Here is a 12,500-nt window from a genome sequence, read left to right as displayed (position 1 = left end):
ACTAGTCAAGGCCACCCATACTACGTTAATTTGCTGTGAGCGATCAGACGAAAATCTCCCAGCATCACCGATTCGCACGGCCCAGAAGGGTAATGAAAACTGGTCAAACCCCAGATATGAATTGACATGTCTGAGGCTTTTGTCCTGTAGTGGAATAGAAACGGCTGCATTTGTTGATGTTGCACAACTAACGTGTGTTGTAATGAAAACGTAGTCAATTATAGACTGACGATCACAAAAACATCTGGTTCCATATCCTTCATGATCTATCCCCGTAAATTTCTCATCATCTCCTCCTACGCCTATTGACGCAAAGGACCTGACACATTAGAAAGCTTTCCACTAATCGTCAAAAATTTCTTGACACAGCAAGGCATACCCTGTCTTCGGCCATGTATTTGTTACCTTGGGTATGATCAGATTTTGTCTATCCATAACCTGAACACGTTGCGATATTACCGAGATCTAACAAAGTGACAGAATGTACAGTTGTCCCTCCTTGAACAAATCAGCTGTTCTTTATTTTTTCTTCGGTAGTTCAGTGTATCAGGAAACTCTGGAATTAACGACTCATCAATTATTCTTTTCATTTTTATGTAACGTATATATAAACCGTACATGTGTGTATATAATATTATATATATATATATATATATATATATATATATATATATATATATATATATATATAAATATATATATACTTACTGTATATATATTCATTCATTCATTCGTGAGTGTATACCTTACGTTTCAAGTTTTGCTATCATAACTAAGAAAGCACAAGCAGATGCAGTAACTAAAGCTTAATCATTTCAAGCTGTGCTGTATATCAAGGCGTGTCATGCAATTTTGTAGGTGATCATTGAACCAAGTATATTCCCGTTTAGATTAAATTGTGAAAAAAATTAAAGGTAACATTAGCATCGCATGCATTTTAAGTTGTTAAATGATACAGTAGTGCTTTATACATCTTTAATTAAAGCCAACATGGAAAAGAAATGAGACGGATAGAGGACTATATGGAAATGTGGGAGATAGGTGAGCATGACTTTTATGAACGGACTTGAATATGTTATGGATTGGTGAATGGAAAGAGTAAAGAAAGAGCGATGGTTTAATTGTAGGTAGACATGGAAAAGTAATAATTATATTTTCCATTTGAAAGGTGATAACTATTTTTCGATGGTGATAGCTAAGCTTTGCAGTATTGACAGTAGTTAATGATATAAATGTATGATCAATAAGATGTCCAGGAAACGCGAAACCATAAATGCAGATAACGATGAAATGTGGTAGGTGCAGAAGGTTATGGTCAAGTAAACACATAGACCAGAGGCAGATGAGATTGTTAGAAAGATTGAGTTGAGGCTTTAAAGGTTACGGTTATCAAAGGAATTATATAGAAGGTTCTATAGGCAAAGAGGATAATGATTAGCAAATACTGTTTAAAAGGTGCAGGAGAGAGTATTAGTATACAGATTGAAAGGTGTTAAAAAGATTAACTTGGATACAGAATAGAAGATGCAAGAGGTCAAGGGCATTATTTAGTACAAGGAATAGGACCAAGAGGCACAAGGGACTATTAACTAGAATTTAAAATAGAAGATTCAAGAAGTACAGAAGATTATCAACTAGTCTATGGTAGATAAGGTTCACTGAGAGCAGAAGATTATTAACTAGCATACATAATAGAAGGTTGAAGAGGCTCAGTGGATTAATAACTAGTCTACAGAATAGTTAGTCCAAGAGGCTCGTGAGTTATTACCTAATATATAAAGAAGAAGATTTAAGAGTCTTAGGATATTATAAATAAAATTTAGCTGTTTTATTTTTTAGGCAGGAAGTTACTAGAGACAACGTTGGGAACATTCACTGTTAGTATCAAAAGTCTTTGTATTATGGGTTAATGCAGATTCAATGTGGTCATTTCACGTGAGTAGTTCAATGATTAGACAATGATAATCATTGTTTATTGATGGTCATCGCTGATTGTTATTCCTTTAGTTTTTAACTACAAGATTTCAAAAAAAAAATTGAATGAGTTTCATACTCCTTCAAACTGTACTGGATGGTAAGGCGCCGTGATAAGGGTCGGTCATTTAGATCATCATAAGAGCATTATGTTTTTGTCTGTCTGCGTTATCGTCACATTGAAGTGCGTGGGAAGCAATTTTATATTTTCTATTTAGCAACGAACAGTAAAAATGGGATTAGATACCTCGGTTCGACTGTGATGTGTAGACGCGCTGGGCAGACCCTGAAATAATAACAACAGTTACTAGGTTTCATCTTTACAGCTGGTTGTCAAAATCATTGCCAAGTCTGGCTTGATTAGGTCAGCAAATTATGGCTTGATTAGGTCAGCAAATTATTTTGTTGAATCAAACTGTAAAAAGGTGATGTTCGGATTTGAATTCTTAATATGAATAGAGTACGGAACTACTTTTGGATTTTCTAGATTCGCCATTTTATAATGCTGGGATCAAGTTATTTAATGTTGATGGTACTTTTATATTTTTTTGTTGACTGAAACTGTAAAAATGTGCATTCGGTTTTGTAATTTTAATATGAATCGAATTCGCAACTACTACTGGATTTTCTATTTTCGCCTCTCTTAATGCTTGGGTCAAGCTATTTAATGTTGATAATAGTTTTCAAAGCATTAGTTGATAGTTATGTGTATATATATATATATATATATATGTGTGTGTGTGTGTGTGTATATATATATATATATATATATATAATATATATATGTGTGTGTGTTTATCTATATCTATATATATATATATATATATATATATATATATATATATATATATATATATATATCAGCTTTTAAAAAGATCACCATTAATAAGTTTTGACCTCCGCATTACTATTTTAGGAAAAATGCTGGATAATTTTCAAGCAGTTCGTTAGCCAGGCATTGAAAATAATTCCACGTAGCCTCAGTTAAAATAAGGGGGACAACGTTGTGACGTAACTCGATTTTGGTGTGCTTAAGACCTTTATTAGTTTTTCTCGAAATTTCGTGGAATTTATTTCTAATTCGGCCTCTGAAAATCTTTTGGAAAAAGTTTTTTCGCGTTAATATGTTGGTCAACCAATTTTCATTAAATTTACTGTTAAATGTTAACAATTCTCATTGTGATCATAAGACTTTGTGTGATCCTTGAACTCTTAGTGTAATGTTTTGTCCTATTGTTTAAGTCATAACTAAGTACAGCGAATAAGATTTATGGACAGTAAATGAGCTGAAGATAAAGGTTATTCAGTCATAGGTTAAATTAAATCGGGTTGTATTGAAAAAGTGTTGTGACATTTACTACCTGCAGGCCATTGGAACCCCTGAATCCACGTTTGGTTTAGATAATCATGAGTGAAAATATGTTGATGGAAAACTTTGAATCTAAAGACAGTGTTGACATTCCGTTCTCTCGTCACATGCACTTAAACACGAATGGTATTTACTTCTTTCTTCTGTTATCGTTTATGGGTGTTTTCTCTTATTTCTTTTTTTTTTTTTCCGAAGTTAGTATTGCCCAAAGGGTGGCAAGCGTTTGATGTTTATTTCGACGTCTTTAGTTTAGGTAATTTCAAGTATATTTATTTAGATATTTAGAATAATCATATATGTGTCCTTGGAGTATGTGTCTGTGTTATTGATTGTTTAAATAAGATTTTTTTTTAGGCTATTTAGTATAGTTGTTAATACTGAGTCTCCGCATAAGCTCCTCTACTATCGGTGTGAGTATAGCTGTGTTGATGTTACTGCTGTTAACTATCGTATAAATGACCTGCTTTTATTTATTTATTTGTGTTTGTTTGCTTCTTGTCGGATTTCAACAAATGATAGGTATTATGCTCCGTAAGAACCCATTAAATGTTGAAGGTGATCCGGAACAAGATTGCGATTCTGGTTATAATTGTTATTATTATAAAGGAGATTCATTCACGGTCAACACATGAAATAGGGATAGATTGGTCCGTAGAATTGTTTCTTCTTCAATGTTTCTTTTTTTTTTTCCACGCCTGGCCATTTCCTCGTAGTTGGTTGCGGATTTCTTATTCAAACAACATCATTAGAAACCTGGAAGAAATGAAGAGTAAATATCTCAAACAAACAGAATATAGTATTAGGTTTTGCAGGATTTTGTGGAAAATGAAGGAAATAGGAGGTACAATCAAGCGTTAGATTTGATCTCAATTCACGGACCCTTACTGTTGATGTCGAGGTATTTTGAAATGCAGCACCGTTTTAAAAGCATTCACGTATTTACCATACATATCATTATTACTTAACTTAATGGGGATGCGTGTAATTTTTCTCAAATAGCTGCGAGTTCATAGCGTCAATCTAGGTGAATGCTGGGTAAACACTTTTGTAGCTCTAATAAGAAGAAACTTGGTAAGATTATTATCGGAGGTGAATTCAAGACTCTAGTTGTACCAATCTTGTGAGGATTCTTTATACATGAATAGCACGAAATTGAAGATGCGAGGATGCAATTTACGATAAGAAGGGAAAAATCCCCAAAGGATGAAAAATGACATCGAATATCGCATATTTATTGGAAAATGTACGTTCCCTGCAGTTAGTGCGTTAGTGGAGCGGGGTTGTAAACCCCGAACAGCCATGCTAAATCTTGGGATGTGTTTTCCAAAGCGGCTTTGCCGTTTCTCGTCGTTTCGTATTCTCTCTCTCTCTCTCTCTCTCTCTCTCTCTCTCTCTCTCTCTCTCTCTCTCTCTCTCTCTCTCTCTCTCTCTCTCTCTCTCATAGTACAACATGTATTCTCTCTATTTTTATTCACTTTTGCGATTTACATCTTGCAGTGTTCTTACTGATGGTACATTCTTTCATTACCTCATTGATTGCTCTTTTGAGTTGGCATGTATCACCAAGTGTAGTACGCATAATTGTTTAGATATTTCCCCACTGCAAAATGTCTGTATATATTCAATATTATAAAAAAGTATGTTGCAATGGTTGTACACAATTTCTTCTTGTTTTGTACGCTATCATTATCGGTGCTTATTCGAAAATAAAATTCTTTTCTGTCACCTTGACATACATTATAATATTTTAAGTAATCACTGTTACAACCGTCTCCTGTCTGTGTTATGATAAGGTATTCAGAATTGTTTTGCTGCTAGATATATTTCAACACTCGTTACTTCCTCCTATCCATGTTCAAGACTTGTAGCGTTTTCCTGTAGTCATAAAAAAGAGCCTAGCAAAGGATTTTGTTATATTATCTTGATTTTACCCAAGCACAAAAATGGACCTGGCAGACCCGTTATATACACTCATCCGTCCTACGGAATTATGTTGTATTATAACATATACCTATTTATTCCACCACACAAGAGTCAGATTCTATTCAAGTGTCTATAAAAAAGCCTTATGAAACTCATGTGAGTAAAGAATAGATTCATTTACATGTATATATTTGAATAATTTGTACGATTAATTGACTGATTTCTATCAGCTATCGAAGCAACAGCATTGCTCATCGTTGATGGTAGAATGTTTTAGTCTAAATTACTCGAGTCAAAATGAAAAGAAGTTGGGAATAATTATTTTAACAAAACAAATATTCAATCATAAGGACTATGTCGATAAGTTTCCATATAATTGTATATAAAATCAGAGAGAAATTAGATTAGGTTTTGAAAATAGACATGAAATTTGATAACAAAATTTAACAGCAGATCATATATTTTGAAGTAAAAGAGTTTTATCTGCAAACTACATTTATATTTTTTGTATGGTATAATTAATTGAATCATGGGAAGTTTAATATTGCTTATTCACGATTTAGATCCAGGTTATTCAAAATGTATGCAGGCATAAGATAATTATACGGATGGTTTACTCGTAAGTGGCGATAAATATCTGAAGCCGACATTCTTGTAACTTATCCTGATTGGCAAATGTTCAAACACATCAACCAATTAGAAGCAAGGTAGGAATTTTAATGATATCGGCTGCGTGTAATTTACCATGTGCTCATGACTGTAGGTTTGTTGATTTTGGATGCAAAACAGCTAATGAAATGGAACTTATAACAACAATTTAGCAAAGATTTGTGAAAGCTAAAAATGAAATGATGGCTCATGCGAAGAGATATAATGTTAAAAGCTGGGAATAGAATTAAAATGAAATAGCACCTGACTTCCAGTAATTTATTAAGAAAACAAACTGTCGGATTCATAATCTAATGACGCCAGGGAACTTTAGATTAATCATTTAATTAGTGACAGGTTTAAAAATATGACCTAAAATTGCATGGGACCTGAAAAGTAGACATCAATAATTTTGATTTGAAAATTTACACCAAGCCTTAAAAAAGGCTGTTAAGTGTTAACTAATAGTTAAACGTAGAAATCCGCCAAAGCCTCGTGAGCTAGAAAAAGAAAAAAAAAATAGGGCATTGCAGCTTCTTAATCTTCCAAGCACTTACATCCAAGAAGGCCTTGTTACCGTATTCTTGTTATTGTTTGGTTTTGCTTGTTAGAGAGGTCCAAATTGTTTAGGTCACTCTAAAGTTAAAATTTGAATGAAACATTACGAAAACAGTTAATAAACTATTTGAGCACCAAGTAGAGCGCAGACCTCTGCCGCGGCAGCTTATTTCTTGACCTTTTGCTTGACCTTGACCTTGATCCATGACAATATTTATTAATTGGCGTGGATTTTCATACTCTCAAATATAAACCAAATTTGAAGTCTCTATGACAACGATGTCCAAAATTATGGCTGATTACGTGAATTGGACATTTTGCTTATTGACACTGGCCTTCCAAAATTTAATCATTTCCAGCTTTTTACATAAGTCAATCCCTGCAAGTTTCATTACTCTACAATTTAAATTATTGTCAGGAATCTCTTCACAAACAAACGCACAAACAGGAGCGAAAACTTAACCTCCTTCCAAATTCTTTGGCGGAGGTAATAAACCCTCATAGAATGGCACTCCTTAGTTCGTGCCTTGGGTGGCACACATTATTAGGAGAACTAAAGATTCTTTGCAGTACCACAGCTTCATTACTTTATAACTTTTGCTTTTCGTCCGTTCCATTTGCCTTTTCCCTGCTAGTTAGCCAACTTCTCAAAAACTGTCTCATATTCCAGTTTTCATCTCACAAGAGCCTTAGAGATGTGACTTCGGTCTCCACGAACTTCTAACGATCAAACAATGATAATTAAACCTTCCACCAGAACACAAAGTTCATATTTCCGTTTAGTTCAGTTTGACGATGGCCAACTTTTATCCGTTTTTATGTTATAATATTTTGATAACATTTTTACCTTCCTTGCCGCTCTTCTTGGATTTTCCAGGAGGTCCAGCAAATGTTCTTTCAGCTCTAGTGCCCCAGGGTTGGCCCTGAATATTTGTATATTATAATTCATCATTGACGAATTTTCCAATGTCATTTTAAGGCTTCGAAATCCCATACGGACACGCATGTATATATATATATATATATATATATATATATATATATATATATATATGTATATATATGTTATATATATATATATATATATATATATATATATATATATTTATATGTATATATGTTACATATATATATGTATGTATGTTATATATGTATATATACAGTATATATATATGTATATATGTATGTATATATATGTATATATATATGTGTGTGTGTGTATATATATATGTACATGTATATAGATATATGTATATGTTTATATATAGATATATGTATATATATATATGTGTATATATATATATATATATATATATATATATATATGTGTGTGTGTGTGTGTGTATATAAATGAAATACATTTTCTTCTTAGTGAAGAATTCAAATTAGTGAAAGATGTAATGTAACAATGTTAAATAAGTTAAAGTCAAGCGATCATAGAGTGGCGAGAAGAAAAAAATGTTTAGATCTAAGGGAAAAAATGATCTTAAGAAAGAAAGTAACCATTCTTGTTATAAGAGAAAATTCTGGTGAGTTTAGTTTAGAAATAAAAATAGGTACTCCTAGCTGCATGATGAAAAGGAGGCAAGTAAAGAAGAAATAAACAGTAATTTAACAAAATTTGTATTGGAATCTGCTCAAGAGATAGGTGGAAGTTCCAAAATAATATCTAGTTAAACTATCAGAAAAGACCAAAAACCCAATAAAGAAACGATTGGAAATGAAGGTCAAATCCAAGAGAGATGAAATAGAATTAGCAGAACTATCCAAAACAATAAATAAACTGAAAACCCAAGATATCCGTAAACACAATTAGACCAATATTGAGAAAACATTATAGAAAGGAAGAACCATCAAATTGATGAAAAGAAGACTTGGAACAGGGTGCCAACAGGTGATTGCTTTGAAGGAGGAAATGGAAATAATATCCACAATAGAGATGGAGTTGTAAAAATTGCAGAGGATTTCTGTACAGTGTTATACAATAGTAATATAAGAAATAACTTCACCAGTAGAAATAATGAAACGCCTGAGCTGGTAACAAACGTAACAGTAGAAGAGAGCATTAAAAGGCATACAAAGAGGCAAAGCAGCAAGAGAAGCTAGCATAACAATTGGTTTAATGATAGATGGAGGAGATTTCATAACAGTAAAATGGCTGAACTCTAAGCCAAATGTCTGCAAGAATCCTCTATACCTATAGCTTGGAAAAATCTTTATCATTATACCAATTCTCAAAAAGGGAGACACAAAACAACTGAAAAATTACCGCCCAATAAGTTTACTCCCTCTAACATATAGAATATTTACAAAGATCATAATAGGTCGATTAAAAAGACAGCTAGAGATTAGTCAACCAAGATAGCAGGCACTCTTTAGAAGTGGATATTAAAAAACAGACATATTCATGTAATTAACCAGCTAATAGAAAAATCAACTGAGTATGACAAACCACTACGTATGGCATTTTTAGATTGAGAGAATGTTTTTGATTCTGTCATAACTAAAACAGTAATGAAACCCTTTCCTTCAAAGACGAGGATCAGAAGAATCTTATGTTAGATCACTTGAAGATATATATATACAGGAAGTACAGCAATCTTATAACTACATAAATATAGAGAGAAAATTTCGATTAAGATAAGAGTTAAGCAGGGAGACCTCATCTCTCCTAAATTATTCACAGCATGTCTAAAGAAGATTTTAAGAATTTAGATTGGTAAAATGTAGGAATTGATATTAATAGGCAATACCTTAACAACTTAAGCTTTGTAGATGACATAGTTGTGTTTAGTGAATCATGGGGGAATTACAAAAGATGATAGAAGATTTGAATAAAGAAAGAAGAAATATATGACTGAAACAATGAATATGAGTCAAATTAAGATAACGTTCAATGAAAAGGCAGGGAGACAATAAATAACGAGTTATGGACAAGCCTCTAGAGATTGTTAATTAATATACGTACTTAGCATAGACTGTATTTCCCCAGGACACGAGACCGAAATTATAAGGATAAGCAGTGGATGGAGAGCATTTAACAAACAAAATGACATTATGAAAAGTAAAGTACCACTTTCTCTTAAAAGAAAAGTATTCAATGAGATGTTCGTACCAGTATTAACTTATGCATCAGAAACTAGGAGCCTTTTTAAACCCTTAGAACATAAGCTAGTTACAACTCAGAGAACTATGAAAATGATAATAATAAGAATAACCCTAATAGACCTCAAAAGAGCAACATTGATACACGAGAGCAAACTGAATTAGAGGATATCTAACAACTTGTAAGAAAATTAAATGGCTAGAGTCGGTACATAAAATGAGAATGACAGACAATAGATGAACATTAAGAATAACATAATTGGTCTTTTGAGACTGTAAAAGAAGCAGAGGAAGGAAGAGAAGATGGTGGATCGACGAACTAAGGAAGTTTGCGGGCGCACCCTGGCACAGGATGATCATAAACAGACACAAGTGGAAGGACATGTCTGAGCCCTTTGTTCTGCTGTGGACTAGTAACGGTTCCAGCTGCTAATGACACATGTATACAGTATATATATATATATATATATATATATATATATATATATATATATATATATATATATATATATATATATTAATGTCTGGATTATCTTAACGACCTCGGGATCAGAGCCTCAGGCGAAATCACACAAAGACAAGAGCTTGTGACCGGCCGGGAGTCGAACCCTATTCCGGGAAACTTGTATAGACAGTGACTTAACCACTTGGCCACGAAGAAAGATGAAAGTCAATGAAAATTCTTCTGTACTTATACCTGTCGAATTCAGGGTTGTACTTAGAATTGAAATCAACCCATTAATGTATCAAAAATATATGGCTTATTTGAATATGAAAAACATATCTAAATGTGCAAAATTTATCATTAATCGAATGCTAAGCAACAAACTACCAATTAGCTACGATGGTGAAGATGGGTTGATTTCAATTCTAAGTACAAAAAACCTGAATTCGACAGGTATAAGTACAGAAGAATTGTCATTGACTTTTATATTTCTTCATGGCCAAGTGGTTAAGTCACTGTCTTTACAAGTTTGCCGGACCAGGGTTCGACTCCCGGCCGGTCACAAGCTCTTGTCTTTGTGTGATTTCGCCTGGGGCTCTGATCCCGAGGTCGTTAAGAGAATCCAGAAATAAATGTATAAAAAATATATGGCTTATTTGAATATGAAAAACACGTCTAAATATGCAAAATTTATCATATATATATATATATATATATATATATTATAAATATGTATGTATATCTAAATATGTATAATGTTTATATGTATATATATAAATATGTATATATATATATATATATATATATATATATATATATATATATATATATATATATATATACTGTATATATATACATATATATATATATATATATATATATATATATATATATATATATATATATATATGTATATATATACAGTATATATATATATATATACATACGTAATATATTTGAACATTTTTAAAGGGCTAGTAATTTTAGTTTAAAGCAAATTTGCTTAAGTTAACAAAAGCTATTCTGTTTGCCATTCTGCAAATATTGACGTGAGAAATTGATTTTTTTTTTTGCCACTAAAACGGAATTCAGCAAGTCAAAAAATTTAACTTTATTTGTTGCATTTATTTTCGTAAATAGAAATAACAGGAAATAAGTTGGTTAGTATTTCCCGATTTAGTGTTTAATTGTAATTGTTCAGTGGATATTTTCCTGTTCGTAAAGATAGAAGAGACTCTTTAGCTATGTTAAGGAGAAGGACACTCCAAAATCAAACCATTGTTCTCTAGTCTTGGGTAGTGTCATAGTCTCTGTATCATGGTTTTTAACTGTCTTAGGGTAGAGTTCTCTTGCTCGATGGTACACTCAGGCACACTATTCTAACAGTTTCCTTATTTCCTTTCCTCACAGGGTTATATTCCCTGAGTATCCTTGGTTCTTATAACAATTCTTTTCCAACTAGGGTTATCGCTTAGCTAGTAATAATAATAATAATAATAATAATAATAATAATAATAATAATGCCTTTATTGCAAGAGTCAAGACGAAAGCAGACCCTTTTGACAGCATTTAAGGGTATTTTGAGATTCCTGCTCCTCTGTGTTTTAATGTGGGACTTGTTCCTGCTGAACTATTACCGAAATAGCGACTGTGAACACTTACGTGACATAAGATTATCATTTTTCAACGAAAAGGTTTTATGAAAGCTCTGAAAAACTTCAACAAAATTAAATTTTGTACGATCATCCTTGTACATTTAGTTTCCTCAGGCTCAGGTCTCCAAGAAGGAAATAATTAACGATTAAAAAATTTAATTTTCTCGCAATCCAAGACGATTTACCATATGTAAATATCACTTGATTTTCCGAAGTAAAGAGGAATGTTTAATTACGACAGCTAAGGGCGACGGTAGGGCCACATGCTTATAGGATTTTCGCACTCAACAGCGAGCTACTTCTGCTGAGATTGTATCATTATGATGCTGCAATATTGTCCAATTACAAGAGAAGCAGCAGCAGCAGCGGTGTGAGAGAGGGGCGGAGGTGATGTGGGATGGGGGGGGGGGGAGCAGGGATGGGAGACATATTTGAAGCACCTTGTTAGCGAGTGACTTGCTTCTTCGAGAGGCTTGCTTTAATGAATTTCACAGTGAGGGGAAATAGGAAAAATACCAGGTATATTGCCCATTAGAAGAAATTCTGTTGACCATTTCCGATAATAGTTATAATGATGATAATAATGATAAAGATTTACTATTATTTATATTATTATTGGTGTCAGATGCCATATATAAGTACTGATGACACGAAAATCAAGGTCAGTGATTGAGTGGAGGAGTCACACATGAAAACTACTACTGTATATATAAAAGGAAAATGATAATAGCTATAATTATGAAAATAAGAAATTGAACTCCGTCATATTATTACTGACCAGGTTACAAACTGATAGAAATTTAATTTTTAAATAAAACCCTAA

General features: G+C 32.7%; 1 protein-coding gene across 4 annotated transcripts in view; it reads right to left on the bottom strand.

Annotated features, from left to right (window-relative positions):
- LOC137637907 (protein amalgam-like) overlaps positions 1-12,500 on the bottom strand; it is an 81,461-nt gene that overhangs the window by 66,215 nt on the left and 2,746 nt on the right. For 2 of the 4 annotated variants that reach the window (XM_068370016.1, XM_068370017.1), the window contains exon 2: positions 2,222-2,260. The exons of the other annotated variants lie outside the window; for them this stretch is intronic. In XM_068370016.1, the coding sequence (XP_068226117.1) occupies positions 2,222-2,260 (39 nt within the window). The remainder of the gene's footprint in view (positions 1-2,221; positions 2,261-12,500) is intronic. 4 annotated transcript variants of the gene reach the window in all.

Source organism: Palaemon carinicauda, chromosome 3 (assembly GCF_036898095.1).
Source record: "Palaemon carinicauda isolate YSFRI2023 chromosome 3, ASM3689809v2, whole genome shotgun sequence".
Classification (NCBI taxonomy): Eukaryota; Metazoa; Arthropoda; class Malacostraca; order Decapoda; family Palaemonidae; genus Palaemon; species Palaemon carinicauda.
Note: the sequence above shows the minus strand (reverse complement) of the source record. Positions and strands in the feature narration are given on the sequence as shown.